Source organism: Silene latifolia, chromosome Y (genome assembly GCF_048544455.1).
Source record: "Silene latifolia isolate original U9 population chromosome Y, ASM4854445v1, whole genome shotgun sequence".
Taxonomy (NCBI): Eukaryota; Viridiplantae; Streptophyta; class Magnoliopsida; order Caryophyllales; family Caryophyllaceae; genus Silene; species Silene latifolia.
In genome coordinates, this window is record NC_133538.1 from 26,453,797 (window position 1) to 26,476,439 (window position 22,643).

General features: G+C 39.8%; 2 protein-coding genes across 2 annotated transcripts; both read right to left on the bottom strand.

Moving 5' to 3' along the window:
* Positions 1-18,963: 18,963 nt before the first annotated feature.
* On the bottom strand, positions 18,964-19,752 carry LOC141627745 (uncharacterized). The gene has a single exon (XM_074440968.1). The coding sequence runs from the start codon at positions 19,750-19,752 to the stop codon at positions 18,964-18,966; it is 789 nt and encodes a 262-aa protein (XP_074297069.1).
* Positions 19,753-19,863: 111 nt separating this feature from the next.
* Positions 19,864-22,352, bottom strand: LOC141627746 (uncharacterized). Its single transcript, XM_074440969.1, has 4 exons — positions 22,038-22,352; positions 21,099-21,687; positions 20,830-20,987; positions 19,864-20,565 (listed from the first exon to the last, which is right to left on the bottom strand). The coding sequence occupies exons 1-4, from the start codon at positions 22,350-22,352 to the stop codon at positions 19,864-19,866; spliced, it is 1,764 nt and encodes a 587-aa protein (XP_074297070.1).
* Between the last annotated feature and the right edge of the window lie 291 nt (positions 22,353-22,643).

Consider the following 22,643-nt stretch of genomic DNA (forward strand, 5'->3'; position numbering starts at 1 on the left):
ATTCGCTAATTAATTTAACTCATCGAGTGTCAATAAGAAGGTGCTAATCACGCACTCTTATACTAGCGAGAAATTAGGTGAAAGAGATAGATGCATTCAATTATTTACAGAAACCGTCGATTGATTTTATAACTTGCGTCGAAGCCACCTAAAGTGTCTAATTAGATTATTAAATTGATTTAAAGTCATCTAATTACGTCATAGGTTAACAATCAGAAGTTAAACTAACATGCAACGGGTCCTAAGGTCCATCGATTTGGCCGAAACAGTAAGAGGGTCGAAAGCGAAGATCGAAGTTAGATAACTTGTTTTATTTATGCCCTACCTTGAACACGAGGATATGTAAATGAGACGGGGGTGTACGACCAGAAGCGAAGGAGCGGTTTCTTTTCCCATCTCAAGTCAACGCGGGTGTTCATGGTGGTACTTTAACTCATACTCGGACTAACTAGTTTCGTAGTTAATTTAAAACAAACGATAATTAAAACGAAAAACAAACAAAAAAAGACAATAAAAAGGGCATAAAAAAACGAAATAAAAAGAGAGAAGAGAAGGGGATTTGATGCACCCTCAACCTACATGTATCGTTGACACCATCTTGGGTCGTAATCGATGGTAGATTTTATCTCGAGAGGCCGTCGTCGACGAAGTAACAAAGCAACACGCGTTTTGGAAAGTTTCTGGACAGCAGTTTTAAAACAATGATATCTCCCTCGTTTCACGACGAAAATTCGATCCGAAAGATGTTTTGGAAACTAGAAAGAGAGGAGAACAAGGATCTTAAAGCGACCCCGGCTCGATTTGGGTTATTGGGCACGAAAAACGAGCACAAACAGAACTGGACAGACAAGAGTAAACCGCGAAAACAGAGTGTTATTTCACTCTGTTTTTCGAGGGATCTCGTGTGCTCTCAAGGTCAATTCGGCTCGTAAATCTTTGTCTAATGTGTGGATGGATGTTATGTGGTTAATTAGGAACAAGAAACTCGAATTTTATGGTGATTTGATGGAGGAACGAAAGGGTTTTCGAAGGAGACACACAAACAGTTTCAGTTTGTGTGTCGGTTTTGTTTAGGGTTTTTGGAGGATGTTTAGGGTTTGTTTCTGAGGTTTAAAGCTTGTGGGTGATGGTTGGATGTCTGGAGAACTTAGAGGAATGAATGTATGGTGGAGGGGTCGTATTTATAGGGAGTTAAAATAGGTTAAAAGAGAGGGAGGGCAAAACGGGCTAGCTGAACATAGCTGCTGTCCAGCAGCTTTTGGGGGGGTTTCTAGGGTTCGTTTTGGGGGTTTTCTTGGTGATTAAGCTAGGATAATATGGGTAGGATACTAGGGTATGGGTTAGGGTTAATGGGTACGGGTCTTGGTAGTGTTTGGAGCGGGTTTGGGCTTGCGAATTGAGCTGCAAAACAGGGCATACGGGATTGGGTTGCGGGCTGCTTGTGAGGGGTTTGGGACGAGAATTTGGGCTGCTTGTGAGGGGGTTCGAACATGGATTGATGGGTATTGGTCTAGGTGGGTTAATGTACTCGAGATTCGTGCCAATTCGCAAAGGAAACGGGCTTAAAAACCGAGCTAAAATCGAGCTCAAAACACACGGTTAAAAACGAGTTCTTCGCTTTTAAAATCGATTTTTCAAATCAATTAATAAATTAAAATAAATGACTTTTCAAATCAAATATACTCATAAAATGATTTTTCGAATCAAATATTTATTTTATTTTCAATAAAATAAACTTGGGAAAAGAAATTCAAAATAAAATAAAATAAATTGAATTCACCTAAAAAACCATAATTTAAATATCATTTAAAGTAATAAAATGAACTCACTAAAAAAAAACATTAATTTAAATATCATTTAAATTAATAAAATACTTCATCGACGATGCCCATTCTACATCGTAAAACGAACCCAAATAATGACAATGACAACTAAAGAATACATGTGTCCTATCATCATCGGGTGTTTGTCGGGTTCTCTATAAATTCCAATATCGACGGATACGGGTATCTACAGAGCCCCCACTTTGACTGAGGCTTGGACAAGGCGAAAGTCAAAGTATACCCCAGTCCCTTTCGACTGAGGATTCTCAAGGGTCGTTTATAGTCCATTAGACTTGCGTATATAAGCTCGCTTGACCATAAGAAGAGATCATACGAAACTTCGGGGGATTAACTCTTCCTTCTATTGCGTCGAATTATCTTCGTTGGTCATCGACCCATAAGTTGCATAAATGGTGGGTTGAGCCTTATCCTTAGGCGCCTACGTATCCGTTTCGACGGAATCAAACCCGCGTCGTAGTTCTAAGAATCGCCGACACATGCCCAAAGTTTATCATCTGCTGGCGTTTGTCCAAAATTCATCATCTGCTGACCTTGCCCAAAGCTTATCATCTGCTGGCAGGTGCCCAAATGGGACGGGACTTTCCAAGGAGGTTGCCGCTGCTTTCATCTTTTGCTTTCAGCTACGGAATTCTTCCATTTCATACTCTTGTATTGAATTGAATTCTTGGTGGATATCATCCTTTACATCTTGATAATGGTCTCGAAGCCAACGGCCAGAGCCCCCTATTTGAATAATGGCTCTAAAGTCGAAGACTTTAGAGCCCCCAGTTGAAGCATATCCTGCTACATTTGAAACACAAAAACGTACTAGAAATAATCATCACATAAGCACATTTGGATCATCGATCTTGAAATTGGATTATTTGAAATACTGGGTCATCGACCCGAAAATTGAATTTGAAAATTTTGAATAATTGGGCCATCGACCCGACGTTTGAATTTGACATCACTTGGAATGTTGGGCCATCGACCAAAATTTGAATTTGAAAGATCTGGTCATCGACCCGAAATTTGAACATGTTGAAAATTTTGAATAATTGGGCCATCGACCCGAAGTTTAAATTTGACATCACTTGGTATGTTGGGCCATCGACCCTTCAAAAATTGAATTTGAAAATTTTGACTGATTGGGCCATCGACCCGCAAAGATTCTACTACTTGGATCATCTATCCACAATTCGCAAAAAAGTTTTTGGAATTTGAAATTTTGAAATTTTTGAAATCGAACCTTGATGGGTGAGCATGAAATACGACACAGACACTCTGTATGACTCGAAAACAACGTGGGCATAGCCCGCTACCGTAAAACAAAAAAGGAAAATAAAACCCTAAGTGTGCACGGGCTTTAACTCAAATATGGACTTGCTGGGGGTAGAAATGTGAATTGGCCACTCTGGCGCCAAAAGATGGCAAATGGGAATCACAAGGTCGTCGAACTTGGGACGGAGATATCGTATGGCATGGTCGTGCTCCCGAGGGCACATGGGAATCAAGATCACTTGGCATTGACAAGGTGGATTAAACTCACAGAGCAACAACGTTGGCTTCGCCCAGACACTAAACACAGGTTGATTTTATGAGAACACTTAGACATCACACATGACTTTTATTGGGAACATTCTGTCGCTCTTCTCCTCGTCTCCTTTCTTTTCAGTGAGTATTCATCATTTCTTGCCACCGCCTTCTTTCTTTTCAGCGGGCTTTTACTATTTTTCTTCCACGCCTTCATTCTTTTCAGCGGGTTTTTCACATTTTCTGTTCCCAACACAAACCCACATCTATCTGATTGAGCATCTTTGCCTACACCGTTAGATAAAGCTCATTCCGAGACTTGACACTACTCATCTGAACCTATATCCTTATCCTAGCCGACATCGAGTGCTAAGACCGACTCAAACAAAGGTGGCTTCATTTGGACTTGGTTAAGACCCGTAAGAAACCGACAAGATTACAACTTGGAAGATGGGTGGATTGAATCCCTTATTCTGAAGGACTGCCTATGTATTCGCGTGGAGCGAAATCAAATCCGACGTAGTTCGATCAAGGTGCATAAACTTGGCATTTTAATTGTGTCTACACATTCGAAGGTTTCACCTAAAGTATCATGTCATATCCCATTCTAACCTGTAAAGTACCGTTAAATCCCGTGTTTGGGGTTAGGTGTAAAAGGCTTGGATCTTTGGGATGTGGAGCTTGGTAAAAATAGGTTCGCAAGGTAAACTATCATTCTGAAGGTTCGTTTTGTGGTGCTAAGGCCAAGGGCTATGGCTTATAACGTGGTTGGAAATGGTGTCTCGGGTTTGATGAAACCCGAGTGCAAATGGGTTGGAAAATGATGTGGGTTCAAATTTCCATGTCTGGACCCTAAAGGCTAGGTATAACAACACAAGCGGAATGATTCTCAAAATTCCCGACTATCCCTTTGTAACTGTCTTAGGAAGGACTTATGGGTAAAGAGGTTACTACTTAAGCTTTTGGGCTTCTCCCATTGAACTTCAACTATGGGTACTTGACTTGAATTCTGGCTTCCGTAACTTCGACATTCAACCAAAAACCTTTTGTAATAACTTCAACATCTTTTTTCCTTTTTTCTTTTTCTTTCATCTTTTTTTCATTTTTCTTTTTTTTTTTTCATTTTTTTTTCATCTTTCCAATTTTTCTCCTTTTCTCATTCTTTTTCATTTTTTTTTCTCTCTTTGAAAATGATCTTCTATTCATTCTCTTCGTCATAAATGGATACACCTTGAAAACTGGGCTTCGCCAACTAATTTGGGTAGGAACTAACAATTCCTTGTTAGAACGGGTTGATATCTTCTCTCTTCGAGATGGGATGATTTTGTTGGAAAAAGGCTTGCCTTCTGTCATCGATATGGAAAACAAGGAGCTAGTCCGGGTTTGTCATAGAATCATCTAAAAGCTTGTCATAAGCCTGGTTCTCATGGAGGTTTTCTACCGCCAGACATGGAATAGGTAAAGGAATCAAACACGGGATCCTAGTGTACCTTACATTTTGAAACGGGACATATTTCTACCCCAGGGATGCCTTTGAGTGTGTTGTGCATTTTATCATGTTTCGGAATGATTGAGGATTGGAAACAAGACATATTTGGAAACGAAACTGCAACTTTTTATTGGAAAGGCAATTGCTTAATAGACTCGAAGGAACGATTCCTAGGACACACCCTAGGTCATCGCGACTCAGCTTCAAGAAAAGAAAGTCCTAGACTCGACTCGACTAAGAAAAGAAAACAGATCCCGACTCATAATTTTTCAAATCTGGTCTTGAGCTTTCCCTTGTTCAGCTTTCAGCTTAGATGCTCGGTTCTAGTCCTTGATCCCTTTGATGGTCTGCCTCCATCCCAAGGTAGTCCTCTGAGGATCTACGCCAGTGATGAAGGTTGGTGAGTCGAATTGTCTTTTATTAACTTCGTTAATGAGAGGACAACATTCTAGAGCAAGACTCCCGACTTGAATTTCATTCTTCGTGTTTGGCAAGAATTCAAAGCAATCCACAAATATCTTCCCGATAAACACCCCTTTCAAGTGACATGGGCGGATAAGATGAGAATAATCGACATTGTCTTCGACAGAAACAAAGTTGGAGTGATCGCCAAATGGATTGGTGATGTTATTAGGTTTAACAAATGGGATCGGGAGCGTTAGTTCTCAATCATGTCTTGAATTTCGTGCTTCGATCGATAGCACCTTTCGAAGTATCATGGCCTTTCCCTTGATGAAAGGCACAGTAGGAATTTGGTTTATACCATTTACCTTGTTGCTCAGCGGGTGGGTCCGGAGTTGGACCAATAGGCTTCAGCTTTCCTTGGGCTATGAGCCTTTGGAGAGCATATGTATAAGTGCATCCGATATCGGTGAATGCCCTAGGTGTTTGGCGCTGCGACTTTTTCGATTGCCCTTCTAAGAGATTGATGGCTTCATCAATATGGGCCGTTGCTTGGGCCTTGCCCTTAGACGATGACGCCCCTTGGTACCCTTTCGGCTTTTCAGCCTCTGCCCTTATGACATCATCTTCTACCTTTATCCCGATTCTTATCAATTCTTTGAAAGAGCCAAAATTCTCGGTATTTCGAGCATTGCGGTAAATAGGTCGTAGATTCTTTACGAACTTATCTACCATTTCAACTTCGTCGAGGCTTCTTGGCTAACTTCACGCTTTGTTAGCGCCATCTTGCGAGGAATTCAAGAAAGCCCTCTTTTTCCTTTTGTGTCATCACCTCCAAAGTCCTTATGTTGGTTTGAATCTCAACATTGTCAAGATAGTGCTTACGAACTCCACCGTAATATCTTCGAAAGTGGGGAAGTTCTTGAGGTCAAGATTATAGAACCACGCCTTCGGTGTTCATCCGGAGATTGGGCAAAAATTTCGAGAGCATATCAGCGGTACTCCCTTCAATGCTAAGTACCCTTTATAGGCCTTAACATGGTGGACCGGATCTTGATGCCCTTGAACTTTGGGATGTCGGAGTACCATGTTCGTGGGCAACTTGTCTGAATCGGGGCATAGGCCCTAGCATTCTCATAGTGAATGTTCTTCCCCAGGGAGAGCTTCAAACGGTCCTCGATGAACTTGAACCGTTTTCCGGATCGGTCGGTGGTGGAGGGAATCTTCACCCGGCTTAGATTCGATTGCATCCATTCGGGTCATCATGAGGTTCACGGCCTCGGTAAGCTTGTTAACAGCATCTTCCATTGCTTGGCGTCGGGTTTTTGGCGGCCTTTCTACAAGAAGACCCCGTACTGAGTCAATATTTAAAGTAAGAGCCCCTGCACACTTAAGGACACGACCCCAACTTGACTCAAACAAAGACTCGACTTGAGATTGACTAAACAAGGGTTCGACTCACGGTTTGATTTAGGCATCGGTTCATTTTAGACTCGACAAAACGACATGACTCAAACTGTCATAACTCGATTCTAAACTGGACTCGGTGTGACTAAACCCGTGATTGGGCTAACATAGCCCAGGGTTCGAGTGAAACGTCCATAAGGGCCTAGCCTGGACGTTTTTTGTGGACTATTCTAGACCAAAAGGTCGACCAACATGACTCAAAGCCCAAGAGGTGAGTTTGGGTGACCCAACAAGGTCGTGTTCTAGACCCTTAAAATGAAACATACCCGGCCTAACATGGCCATGACCCGGACACGACTTGACGCATTTCATGCTTGGTTGAGGTTCGAGAAACATTTTGGATTGATTTTGAAAAACGAAGGATTGATTTGAAAATGAGATTTGAAATGGGCAGCATGTCGGCTATAAAAGCTCAATTTGGGCCGAAATTCTAGTCCTATTTGGGCAGCATTCCGCGTTTTTGAAACCATGCTATTTTGAAAATAAGTTGTTCAAAAGTTCGGTTTTGAAAAGGACATGGGAATTTTCGAAAAAAAGACTCGGGAAAACACATTGCACATTGTCATTCTCATGCTATAAGGATGTATGCTCCTAGACATCTCTAAGTCTCGGCAAGTCTTCTATAAGAAGGTCTATGCCCTCCATCCTTTTGCGGTCTTATAGAGCAAGGTGTCTTAAGGTAAAGTACCTAGAAGATCGTCCCCACCATCAAGAACCACGCGAGGCGAAGTGGAAGCGAGCAATGTGCGCTTCCCGGCATAGTGGGACGTCGCCCCCACGCATCACGAAGAAACGCCGGGACGGCCCGGCAAGTCCTTAAGGGTTTATGCATGAATCGTAGCACTATGAGTAATGTTTTACTTTCCAACACTTTCTTTTCAAGTTTCACCTCGGAGGAAAAGACCCTAGAAACACAAAGTGTAACTAGTCCTCTTTTCCCAGTGAGTCGCCAAATCGTGGACAAGGCCCTCGGGAACTGCGTCCGCGGGATCCACACTAGGCATAATCGACTCGAGGTTCTTTCGAATCGAATTAAGACATATTAGAGTCGCCACCAAGTTTTTTGGGAACTTGGAACCGTTCAAGTCAACTTTACACCTTTCATCGAAAAGCATAAAGCCAATCGACTACGAGTGATTAAAGATAAAGACTTGTACCCTATATCACTCGATTTGAATGACTCTCGTAATCCAATGGTATTTAGACGGATCCACAAACCATAGATCTTGAGTAAGGGGTGAGGGTACGTGTTGGGAAGCCCATAAGGACACCCAACCCCGCCCGTCGATAACGGCCTCTACTAAGTCAAGTGTCGGAGTTCAAACAAGGTCATAGCTACTACGATGTATGATATGCAAACGTTGTTTTAACCCTATCATGTGACAACAATTTCTATGTCGTTTTAGATGCAACTAAACTAACTTTGTCAAAGTTGTAATTTAGCATGTGGGTTGATTGATCTAACAACATACAATACAAAGCAAACAAGGCTTAAGGGGAATGGGGGAGCCGTTGGGATCTACCTATTACAACCCAGGCATTTCATGCCGACACAACAACTAATTAAAGATACAACTCGATCTAAATACAATTGCTACATACAACTCAAAACACGACACAACACACACGGCCATTGGGCCTTGAAAACCGTGCACATGGGGGAGGTGACTCACGGCCTACATGACACACGGCCGTGGGTCCCTCCTCGTATTGCGTGCTCTCACTTAATCCCATCGAATTAGACATTGGGCTACGCACCAAAGCATGCATTAGCATAAACCGGCCATGTTGCTTTAAACAACATGCGGTTTACTACGCTCCTACAAGCATTGGGAACAACCGTCTAACCAAATAAAACTAAGGTTTTCAGAAAAGGTTTTGACTCAAAAAGGAGAACTAATTACAAATAGATTACAAAACGTGACTCAAAGAAACATAAATTAATTACAAGTGATAAAACAAATAAAGAACGAACGATGCAAAAACAAACGAAATAGGAAAGGCCAAACACACGGCCAAACACACGGCCAACCACGGCCCAACCAAAGCCAACCTAGTTCCTAAGTTAAATTTATTGATTAGATCGAATGATTGCGAAAAGGAATCGAAAACAAGTTAGAAAATGAGTTAAAAACGATGTTGATTGATTGTCGCGCAAGGGTGCATTCTACACGGCCTAAAGGGTCCAATTAGGTTAAATTAAGCTAATTAATTTAACTCATCGAGTGTCAATAAGAAGGTGCTAATCACGCACTCTTATACTAGCGAGAAATTAGGTGAAAGAGATAGATGCATTCAATTATTTACAGAAACCGTCGATTGATTTTATAACTTGCGTCGAAGCCACCTAAAGTGTCTAATTAGATTATTAAATTGATTTAAAGTCATCTAATTACGTCATAGGTTAACAATCAGAAGTTAAACTAACATGCAACGGGTCCTAAGGTCCATCGATTTGGCGAAAACAATAAGAGGGTCGAAAGCGAAGATCGAAGTTAGATAACTTGTTTTATTTATGCCCTACCTTGAACACGAGGATATGTAAATGAGACGGGGTGTACGACCAAGCGAGAAGGAGCGGTTTCTTTTCCCATCTCAAGTCAACGCGGGTGTTCATGGTGGTACTTTAACTCATACTCGGACTAACTAGTTTCGTAGTTAATTTAAAACAAACGATAATTAAAACGAAAAACAAACAAAAAAAGACAATAAAAAGGGCATAAAAAAACGAAATAAAAAGAGAGAAGAGAAGGGGATTTGATGCACCCTCAACCTACATGTATCGTTGACACCGTCTTGGGTCGTAATCGATGGTAGATTTTATCTCGAGAGGCCGTCGTCGACGAAGTAACAAAGCAACACGCGTTTTGGAAAGTTTCTGGACAGCAGTTTTAAAACAATGATATCTCCCTCGTTTCACGACGAAAATTCGATCCGAAAGATGTTTTGGAAACTAGAAAGAGAGGAGAACAAGGATCTTAAAGCGACCCCGGCTCGATTTGGGTTATTAAGCACGAAAAACGAGCACAAACAGAACTGGACAGACAAGAGTAAACCGCGAAAACCGAGTGTTATTTCACTCTGTTTTTCGAGGGATCTCGTGTGCTCTCAAGGTCAATTCGGCTCGTAAATCTTTGTCTAATGTGTGGATGGATGTTATGTGGTTAATTAGGAACAAGAAACTCGAATTTTATGGTGATTTGATGGAGGAACGAAAGGGTTTTCGAAGGAGACACACAAACAGTTTCAGTTTGTGTGTCGGTTTTGTTTAGGGTTTTTGGAGGATGTTTAGGGTTTGTTTCTGAGGTTTAAAGCTTGTGGGTGATGGTTGGATGTCTGGAGAACTTAGAGGAATGAATGTATGGTGGAGGGGTCGTATTTATAGGGAGTTAAAATAGGTTAAAAGAGAGGGAGGGCAAAACGGGCTAGCTGAACATAGCTGCTGTCCAGCAGCTTTTGGGGGGGGTTCTAGGGTTCGTTTTGGGGGTTTTCTTGGTGATTAAGCTAGGATAATATGGGTAGGATACTAGGGTATGGGTTAGGGTTAATGGGTACGGGTCTTGGTAGTGTTTGGAGCGGGTTTGGGCTTGCGAATTGAGCTGCAAAACAGGGCATACGGGATTGGGTTGCGGGCTGCTTGTGAGGGGTTTGGGACGAGAATTTGGGCTGCTTGTGAGGGGGTTCGAACATGGATTGATGGGTATTGGTCTAGGTGGGTTAATGTACTCGAGATTCGTGCCAATTCGCAAAGGAAACGGGCTTAAAAACCGAGCTAAAATCGAGCTCAAAACACACGGTTAAAAACGAGTTCTTCGCTTTTAAAATCGATTTTTCAAATCAATTAATAAATTAAAATAAATGACTTTTCAAATCAAATATACTCATAAAATGATTTTTCGAATCAAATATTTATTTTATTTTCAATAAAATAAACTTGGGAAAATAAATTCAAAATAAAATAAAATAAATTGAATTCACCTAAAAAACCATAATTTAAATATCATTTAAAGTAATAAAATGAACTCACTAAAAAAAAACATTAATTTAAATATCATTTAAATTAATAAAATACTTCATCGACGATGCCCATTCTACATCGTAAAACGAACCCAAATAATGACAATGACAACTAAAGAATACATGTGTCCTATCATCATCGGGTGTTTGTCGGGTTCTCTATAAATTCCAATATCGACGGATACGGGTATCTACAGGATCCATATTATTTTTGTCAATTTTGTCTTATGTCACATGTCATATGTTACATAAATTTGTTGTGCATTTTTAACATATTAAAAATCAACGTAATATTAAAAATACGTCACATGCAAAATCGACTTAGTAATTCATAATTACTTGTACCAAAATATTTTACCGTTTATAAATCACAACAGTTTGTATTTATAATAATTCATTCAAATCAATTGTTTCCTTAAACAATAATTTCATCTGAGTAATGATACAATTTGATTACTCAGACCGCATCTCATTTAATCACATTTCAATGTGATACGTAAATTTTATTTCCAAAATCGTCCGTCAATTTTCAAGTAATTTAATTAACTCGTAACATTATACGATTAATTAAATGATCAATTAAGAGTGTTGCCCTATAGGTATGACCTAGGGGATCAACTAATCACCACCGCCGCACGACAAAGTAATGTCAAACTCTAGTCGACCAACCATTACCGATATATGTTGATCGGTTGACAGTAAAAAATACTTCCCAATTGTATTCTTTAAAATGAGATTTAATAATGATATTTAAATCATGTGATCGCACTATTGTTGAGGACACATTTCCCAACAATCTCCCACTTGTCCTCGACAAGTGTGCGTCACCAATTCTCTTGTCCTATTACTATCTCCCACTCAATGCAAGGTGTCTTTCAGGTCGTACTTGCAAGTGATCATATCGAGAGTGGTTTCCTCGATCTGGAGAATAACTGATTGACCGGACTTATCTATCATAGATACTTTCCGAGCGTGGCCACGCATTTCGATTCATTACTCCTCGAGTGGCCCCGAGATATTGTTATAACCCCGACTAGGGGTGGACAATTCCTATCGCACTCATTCCCTTCGACTAGCCACAGCCATCATAACCCAAAATATGCCCATTTGACCCCATTTACGAAGGTCGTAGTAACACAAATCAAAGTTAATCTGAAACTGTGCCATCTTAGGCGAATAGTCTTTAATCAAAAGAATCGATTCATTCGAATACTATAGTAGCTCTCGCCACGACCAGGCTATATAAATTTGCCAGAACTCTATAAGCGGTCATAAGGCCCGACAAAATGTTCCTAACAGTCTGCCTATGTGATCGACTAGTCATCTCACATGACTCTATGGCACTTGAACTTGCCATCAATCGCATCACACTCTAGTCACTTCGAGACGTCACCTCATACAAGTGACTATGGGCGAATACTATGTTAATCCGTGTTCACTTTAACGAGGTTCAATTGTCACTACAACCCGTTTGGATGTAACAATGTATAAATTAAAGATAAAAGACAAATGTGATTGTGAACATGAAACAAAAACAACACTTTTATTTCATTTCAAAATCTAACAAAAACTTGGTACACGTTTAAGTCCCATGGATGTAACATGTCCATCATGCTTAGCCTGCGATAAAGGCTTGGTGAGCGGATCGGCTATGTTGTCATCCGTCCCAACCTTACAAATCACAATTTCCTTTCTTTCAATGAAATCTCTTATTACATGATATTTTCTAAGTACATGTGTAGATCTATTACTAGACTTCGGCTCTTTAGCTTGGAAGATCGTCCCACTATTATCACAATAGAGAGTGATGGGATCATTGGCGGTAGGTACTACTCTTAGACCTTCCGTGAATTGCCTGATCCACACAGCTTCCTTGGCGGTCCCGATCTTTGCTATGTACTCGACCCTCCGTTGTTGAATCCGATTCTGACTTCCTTGAAGCTTCTCCATAACGGCACCACCATTGAGCATGAAAACAAAACCAGCTTGTGATTTCATGTCATCTCTATCTGTTTGAAAACTTGAGTCCGTGTATCCATTAACACGCAACTCAGTATCTCCTCCAAACACTAGGATAGGGTCCTTAGTTCTTCTTAAGTACTTAAGGATGTTCTTGACGGAAATCCAGTGACTCTCACCTGGGTTTCCTTGATATCTACTCGTCATACTCAAAGTATACGAGACATCAGGACGTGTGCATATCATGGCATACATGATTGATCCAACAGCGGAAGCGTAAGGGATCACCTTCATGCGTTCAACATCATGGGGTTCGGAGGGAGATTGAGTCTTGCTCAATATCGTCCCTGTTACCATAGGTACCAAACCCCTTTTGGATTTGTCCATGCTGAACCGTCGAATAATCTTATCAACATAAGACTCTTGACTTAGTGCCAATATCCTCTTGGATCTATCTCTATGGATCCGGATACCTAATATGCGTTGTGCCTCTCCTAAATCCTTCATTTGGAAGTGGTTACCTAACCACTTCTTAACAGAAGACAACATTGGAATATCATTTCCAATGAGTAGTATGTCATCAACATACAAGATTAGGAACACAACATTGCTCCCACTGAATTTCATGTATAAACATGGTTCCTCAACACTTCGAGTGAAACCATTTTCCTTTATAACATGATTGAATCGATGATTCCAACTTATAGATGCTTGCTTAAGACCATAAATGGATCTCTTAAGCTTGCACACTTTGTTAGGATTTTTAGAATCAACAAAACCTTCGGGTTGTATCATGTACACCTCCTCTTCTAAACGCCCATTTAGAAAAGCGGTTTTGACATCCATTTGCCATATTTCATAATCATGAAATGCGGCAATCGCTAAAAAAATCCGTATGGATCTTAGCATGGCTACGGGGGCGAAGGTCTCATAATAATGGAGACCTTGGACTTGGGTAAATCCTTTTGCCACTAGCCTAGCTTTGTAGACATCATCATGTCCTTCTATGCCATTTTTGACTTTGAATATCCATTTGCATTGAAGAGGTCTTGCCCCTTTAGGCAAATCTACCAAGTCCCAAACTTGGTTTTCAAGTATAGAATCCATTTCGGACTTCATGGCTTCAAGCCATTAGGAGGAATTTGGACTAGAGATTGCGGTCTTGTAGGTAGCGGGCTCGTCACTTTCTATAAGCAACACATCAAGTGTTCCATGTTCTTCGATAAGTCCCACATATCGATCAGGATGACGAGAAACACGGCCCGTTCTTCTAAGAGGAGGAGGAATAACCGTATTAGACGACGAAGGAACTTCTTCTTGCGCCTCTATCTCGGTTTGTGGCTCTTGAACTTCATCAAGTTCAAAATTTCTCCCACTCTGTCTCCTAGAAATAAAATCACTTTCTAGGGAGACAGCATCGCGAGACACAAATACTTTGTTCTCTTGAGGCTTATAGAAGTAATAGCCTCGTGAGGCCATGGGATAACCTACAAAAATGCATTTTTCGGATCGTGGTGCCAACTTGTTGTCATTTTTAATTTTGACATAAGCATCACAACCCCAAATTTTCATATGGGATAGATTTGGAACCTTTTCTCTCCATATCTCATATGGAGTCTTATCAGTTGCTTTGGTTGCACTTACGTTCAAAGATTTTATTGCGGTTTGAATTGCAAATCCCCAAAACGAGTTCGGTAACTCGGTTTGGTTCATCATGGATCGAACCATATCAAGTAAGGTTCGATTCCTCCTTTCGGCAACACCATTAAGTTGTGGTGTTCCGGGTGGAGTAAGTTGTGATATAATACCACAACCTTTCAAGTGTGAATCAAATTCAAGGCTAAGGTATTCACCACCACGATCGGATCGTAGTGCCTTAATCCTTTTGTTCAATTGGTTCTCTACTTCGTTTTGAAATTCCTTGAATTTCTCAAACGCTTCACTCTTATGTTTCATCAAATAGATATACCCATATCTACTCAAGTCATCGGTGAAGGTTATAAAGTAGTCATAATTACCACGAGCGGCGATACTCATTGGTCCACAAACATCGGTGTGTATGAGTCCCAATAGTTCACTAGCTCGCGTCCCTTTACCACTAAAAGGATTACGAGTCATCTTGCCAAGTAGGCAATATTCGCATGTACCATATGATTGATAATCAAATGGTGTAATCACATTAGTCGAAATTAATCTTTTGATGCGATTCTCGTTTATGTGACCTAATCGACAATGCCAAATGAACGCTTCACTTGGGTCACTTGATTTGAGTTTCTTTGATTGAATGTTATAGATATCATTAGTCGGATTTGAGGTCTCTAAAATGTAAATGCCATTGATAGAGGAAGCTTGGCCTATAACCAAGTCGTTCCTTGAAATAGTACAACGATTGTTCTTAATGACAAAACAAAAACTGTCCATGTCTAGCATGGCGATTGAAATAATGTTTTTAGAGAGTGTAGGCACATAAAAATAATTATGTAAATACAACTCAAATCCATTAGGCAAAGCTAAAACATAAGTTCCTTTGGATTCGGCCGCTACCCGAGCTCCATTTCCAAGGCGTAGATCCACATCTCCCTTGCTAAGCCTCTCCACATCTCTTAAACCCTGTAAATGATTACAAAGGTGAGAACCACAACCGGTATCTAGTACCCATGTCGTAGTGGAAGTATAATTTATATCAATAACATAAATTTCTTTAGGAATTTTACCTTTTGGAACGATGATTCCTTCCCTTATATTTCGCAAATATACGGGACAATTCCTAAGCCAATGTCCCATGCCATAGCAATAATGGCACTCATCATTAACTTGCTTGAAGTTTTTGATTTTCTTTCCCTTCTTCTTGAACCTTTCGCCCTTAACTTGATTGCTTGAGCTCCCACTAGCTTTGGCATCTTTATCTTCCAGAGACAAAGACCCTATAGATTGTATGAGGTAGTCTTCCTAAGACGGACTCACACGAGGTCTAGTAGTAGTAGGTGGTTTAGAAGAAGTGATGAAGTTAAGGTTTCCATCCGAACCTATCCCAAAATGAAGTTCTCTAGTGGTGTCGAAATCATTGTTGGAGCAAACGTCGTCAAAAACATTGTGGTATGACTCAATAGTTATCGGTGCGGTAGCGTTTGATGGATTCATTGTAATGCACTACAAATATGGAGGAAAGGAAATATTAACATTTTGTCTTTTTAAATCATACTTGTAATTAAATTTAACAAGATATGAGCATTTATATAGTGACCTCTACCCAACTATATGAAATGATTCCAAGACCCAAATTCATATTAACTTAGGGCACGGTGTGCCGAAATACCCTTTATTAACATAACTCGGTGGATTAACCTTGTAATCGATTCTACTCTTAGAACTCTTGGTCGATGATATTTACATTAATATTCATCTTTAGCCCGAAACACATCCGGAAATCGTCGTGAATACTTTCGTTGAGTACAACCCAAATTTCGAATAAATGTGTCCACTATCCAAACCCATATCAACTTAGGGCACGGTGTGCCGAAATACCCCTCATTAACATGAACTCGGTGGATTACATTCATCACCCACTTCCCCTACGTAACAAGGTTTGTACCCCGGGGTAGCCGAGTGCACTCCCTCGCGAAATAGGTTTTCATGGTTTCTACTATTTGGTAAGGCTATGTCTCAATTAATTGTTTTAGCGAGAGGTCATGTCAATTTATTATCTATCACGTTTTAAGTGAACTAAAGCGGTGAACTACGATAATTTTAATTGACACGGTCGATAAACTCGATGAAAGAAGATGCATGTTTTAGTTATGGCGATTTAGCGATGCATGCGACATAAAATAAAATGCAAGCATAAAATAAATAAATCCTAGTATGGCCTTTCCTAAAATAGAAAAACTATTTAACTATTACATATTCGGAAACCAACTCCATTGGTCCCTTGAACTTCAGTTGTGACACTGTGACACCCTCATTTTTAGCGTTAAATAAACACGTAAATTCTACAGAAAAACTGACAGGATATGTTTGTAATTGGTTCAACTAGATAAAACCTGTAATTTTAAAAACTTTTCTAAACCATTCACAAACATTTCCAAATGAAGAGTGCCAAAACCTGCAAATACTAACAAACTAATTTACATAACATAGCTAAAGTCGCGAGAATATAGTGATACAAACCAAAGTAAAAGAGGGAGACATATGTCCCTCTAAAATATAAACACAACCATATGTTTAAAGGTTTACTACAAAATATAACCAAACTAGGTCCAAGGTTCTTTTGCTCACTAGCTCGTCCGTGTACCCCATCTAATCATCATCAACCTGTCAATCGCATTTTATACAAACACGAAAGCTACAATTCAGTGGGGAGTAACTTCGAGTCCTCCCAGCCACGAAATGTCATATTTAATGTAACATGTAAACAACATGATAAATAATTTAATTATCAAGTATTCTAACATATGAACACTAAACTGACCAATTTAAGCTATCATGTGAAACATATAACAAACAGTAATCCAAACTTTATCAATTTTAACCGGCTTGCATCTCACCTATTACAATTCATAAAATCACCATACAAGAAAGGACAATATATCAAAGACAGGCATAAGTTCTTAGCACCGGTATCTTGGCTCAGAGGTTCTATCAAAACATGGCCAAGTACAACACAACCCTAGTCCTAAATCTGCGCAGACCTAGACATGCGGATACACACCACCGCACCCAAGACCCACAATTTTTTTTTAAACAAAGTGAGTACCCTAAGGAGTCCACCAAAGGGTTGGCTAGTACTTAAGCTGACCACTTACTCTCAAAATAAGTAACGAGGTCATGCCCCAACTTGGATATAAACCCACCAAGTCAGGAACACAAAGGCTATTAAGCAGTGAACATATACTCGTCAGAGACTATAAAGGCCTATCTGTGACAAACACAACAACCTGCAAGAAGTATTCAATACCAATTCCATTTCAAGCAATATTAACAATATTAAAGGTTTCAGGGAATCTAGGGCCGTTTCTACAATATAAGAAACCATTCAAATCAATTAACAACACATGTGAAATAAAAACATAATAGATGGCCTAAAACAAGAATAAGGCCAATTATCCCATTTACACAATAATTTCATCCAACCGAATTTTTCCAACCCCACCTGCGGCGAGTGCGGGTTCAATCGCTCATGGTGACCAATCACACAATTGACTGACATCGATTCAGTCAAAGGGACCAAGGGCTCAGTTTTCGGCATAATCATCCAAACATTGCAATTATCGCTATAAAATTCATTTCAAGCATATTCATTACAATTTCATCTCATAACCTATCCTAACATGTGCAAACTACCAATATAAGCATAATTTTACCATCAACATTATATTTACTACTAACATTATTCATTTCTTAAGATTACCCATATGTTACTTATACTAAATATAACATTAATAAACCCGAAACGACGAACAACGCATGAAAAATCGCGAAAACAAGCAACGGGCCGACCGGGCCAACCTGTGGCTGCTGTGGCTGCATGGGCCTCTTTGGGCTGCTTTTGGCCGCCACCCCTAATTCTCCGTTTCTCCGTTTTTGTTCATTTTAACATCGTTTTAAGCATCAATTAATCATTCTCATTTCATTTCCATACTAATATGTGAACATAAACTTACAAAAGACATGAATCTAACCCATATTTTCATGTGAAATAAACCACTCAATTAACATACACAAAATCACACAAAAAGCAAAGAATGTGACATTTATTCGTCGAGTAACTCGAAATATGTTACCTTAAGCTAAGAATGAGCAATTAGCACCTTGAACACCAAACCCTAATATACATTCTAGCCACTATCTTCAACTATATACGAGTCTCCAAACTCGTCTTCTAAATCTTCACCTAAATAAACAATAAAAACACAATTATAAGCACTATAATCAAAACCCTAAAAATGGTGGATAAAATAAATTTAGGGCAAATGAATTTAATACATACTAGGATGTTGGATATGAAGAGAGCATTCTAAATATGTAATCCTTATGAAATTTGGAGTAGAAACGAGTAAAATATGATGAAAATTAGCGGAGAAAGCTTAGGTTTTTTTTTTTTTTTTGGTGAAAGGTTAGAAATTCTCATTAAGATCATAAACAAGCTATTACAAACTATCCATTTTGGTGGATACAATTCGAAGACTAAATAAAAGGCAAAGAAAAAATCTTGTCTTAAACCAAGTCCTATCACTACTCCTTTTAATACAAATTTGCCACTCTAAGAATCGACATTTAAGCAAGCACTTGAAGTCGTTGAACTACTTTTTCAGGTTGCTGAACAACCCCTTCAATTCTAGCCTTATTCCTCTGATGCCAAATAGAATAATACAAGGCTTGAATCCAAACAAGAGTAACCATTTTCTTAATTCTTGCCCAAGGTTTAGTCTGCAACCAGACAAAGAGATTAGTAACAGGCAGGCCAATATGCAGTTTCTGACTGATTAAGGCAACCATTTTTCTGGTATAACAGCACTGAATGAACAAATGCTGATGAGTTTCAGATGCTATGCCACAGAGAAAACATCTATCATCAGGAAGAATTCCAAGGAGAAGAAGCTTATCTTTCAGCTGCAAAGCTTCACGAGCAAGAAGCCAACTGATAAAGGAGTGCTTTGCTATACACCAGGAATTCCAGACCATTTTATCCCAAGTCACAGTAGGATATTTAGGTCTGATCCACTGGTAACCACTACTAACTGTGTAACCAGAAGGTCTTGGCAACCACAGACCAGTAGAGGAAAAACCAGCAGAGAAATTGTCTTTGACTTTACAAATTGTTTTCCAGGCCCAAGAAACATCAGATTTAGGTTGATAAAGAGACCAAGGAACATCTTTCATATAGATGTGGTGTACCCACTGTACCCACAAACTATCCTGATTAGAATAGATCCACCAGGAGAGTTTACAAATTGAAGCAAGATTCCAGGCAATGCTATGCCTAATACCAAGTCCACCTTCATCTTTTGGTACACACACTTTTTCCCAACTAACAAGAGGGGATCTAACATACTCAACAGCCATCCCAAAGATAATTTCTGCAAAGAGCATCAATTCTCCTTAACACTCCCTTTGGCAGGATAAAAATAGAAGTCCAAGAGGTATAGAGAGTGGTAAGTACAGAGTTCACCAAGGTTAATCTACCAAAGATAGGATAATTTTTTGGCAAGATAACCATGAATACGTTCGAAGAATCTTCTCAATAAGACAATTGCGCTTCTTAACAAAGTGAGCCTCCCAGTGAGAAATAGGCACCCCCAAATACTTAAATGGCAAGGCCCCTTCAGAGAAACCAGAGATCTGCAAAATATCAGATTTGACCCTAGAAGCAACTCCATTAAAATATATGTTAGACTTCAGAGAGTTCATCTGAAGACCAGTGGCTACAGAGAATGTTGCAAAAGCTCTCAGAAGAATCATAATAGAAGTAGTATCCCCCTTAGAGAAAAGAAGAAGGTCATCAGCAAACATGAGGTGGGATAATTTGAGTTGACTACACAAGGGGTGAAATTTGAAAGGCATAGTATCAGTAACATGAGCTAAAATCCTACTTAGGTATTCCATGGTAATGGTAAAAAGGAGGGGGGAGATAGGATCTCCTTGCCTCAGGCCTTTTGCCCCCTTAAAATACCCAAAGTTCTCTCCATTAAGCACCAAAGAGTAGGAAGCAGTGCTGACACAAAGCATAACCAGATGAATAAATTTGGTAGGGAAATTGAGGGCAATAAGCATTTGTTTCACAAATTCCCAGTGCACAGAGTCATAGGCTTTTTTGAGGTCAATTTTCATCAGACATCTAGGGGAAACAGTCTTCCTATTATAGAGCCTAACAATGTCCTGACAAATGAGAATATTTTCAGCAATACTCCTCCCCTTAACAAACCCCCCTTGATTCTTACTTATAATAGAAGGCAAGACAGAGGAGAGTCTAGTGCACAAAAGTTTAGAAATAACTTTGTATAACATATTACAGCAGGAGATTGGGCGAAATTGAGTGACATTTTGAGGGTTGTCAATTTTTGGAATTAGAGTAATGAAAGTATGGTTGATCTCATTAGAGCATCTTACCGATCGGAAAACATCCAAGATGGCATCACATACCTCATCACCAACAACAGACCAAGAGTCTTTAAAAAAGGCACTTGAGAAACCATCAGGCCCAGGGGCTTTATGGTTGGGAATAGAAAAGAAAGCCTCCTTGATTTCCTTCTTAGTGACAGGGCCAACAATACGAATGATGCTCGAGGTGCAAATAGGCCCTTGCAACCACGAGACACAGATGGAGTGGTATGTCCAGATCCCAAGTAATTTTTATAATACTTCAAAAAGGCATCTTGAATATGGATCCTTGAAATGCACATGCCCTTCACTATCCTCAATGAGGAAAATTTTATTTTTCACTCTTCTTGTTCTCAGGAGACTATGGAAATATCTAGTGTTGTTATCTCCTTGATTTATCCAGGTGGCCTTTGATTTTTGAAGCAGAAAACTGTCACAGGCAGCCTGCAACTCCCTGTAAACACCAGCAGCTTCTTTTTCCTTAATTAAGAGAGCAGGGTCACCAGGTGCAGATCTCAATTGATCTTGAATATTATCTAAAATCTTCCAGGCATGAACTGCACTATTCTCAATATCATCAAATAAGGCTTTGTTTAACTCTTTCAGAGGTCTCTTAAGGCTTTTCAACTTCATAACAACCTTAAACATTTTAGTCCCTTGCCAAGGGTGATTCCAATGATGACTAATGCAAGGTTTAAAATCAGGAACTTGGCTCCACATGTTGAAGTACTTAAAGCTCCTTTTCCCCTTCATAGAGGTATCAGGTTCTTGAATTATACAAGGAGTGTGATCAAAAGTACCTTCATTGTAAAAATGAGCATAAGCATTGGGTCTATACTGAGTCCAGAGGTGATTAATGAGAACTCTGTCTAATCTGGAATAAACTCTAGTCTGGGGGTCCTGTTTGTTGTTCCAAGTATAGTAAGAACCAAAGAGGACTATCCATCATCAGACAATAATCTAAACAGTCATTAAAGTCTTTCATCTCTTCATCGATGAAGACCCACCAAGTCTCTCGAGGGTTTGAGGACACAATTGAAGTCTCCACACGAATCCAAGGATCATGAATAGAATCAAAAAGAGCAAAGATCTTGCCATAAACTCTTTCTCACGTAGTATCATTATATGCATAAACCATGGTGCAAAAAAACTTGAAAGTGGAACTAATTTCAAGAACAAATATGGACAGACCGGCAATCGTAATGAACAAAATGCACATAGAAAAGAGAGGGATTCCAAAGCACCCATACTCTGCCTCCAGGGTGATAAGAAGAGTTAGTGGAAACAGACCACCCATCACAAACATTTTTCCTAACAGAATTTAGAGACAAAGGCTTTACCTTTGTCTCAAGGAGACCAAACAAACCCACCATATGAGATTGAAGAAACCATTTAACTTGCTTTTGCTTAGATGGGCTGTTAAGTCCCCTCACATTCCGAAAACCAATGTTATGCATCACTCCCGTGGGGAGTAATGCACTACCACTTGTACCCACACCAACTCTTGGAGGATTATTCACTAAAACACTTCCAACACCGCATTTTTTAGCGATTGTTAAGAGCATCCTGGAATGTGTAATCGGCTTAAGTGAGTAGAAGCTTTACCAAAGACGTATAATATCTTGCCTCGCTAAGAGTAGTAATCGTCCGAGAGGAGGTCATGTCCATATTTACCATCCTTGGACCAGGTGACACCGCAAATTATCTTTGAATTTCCTCAGGCGTCTTAGAGACCACAGGGGTAGCAGCAACACTCACAGGAGAGGTCACAGGTAAAGTTTGAGGCACAACCACTTTCTGTTTTGGTACCCATTTCTGATTGGTAGGAGCAGGTTTAGTAGGCACTTTCTGCTTTG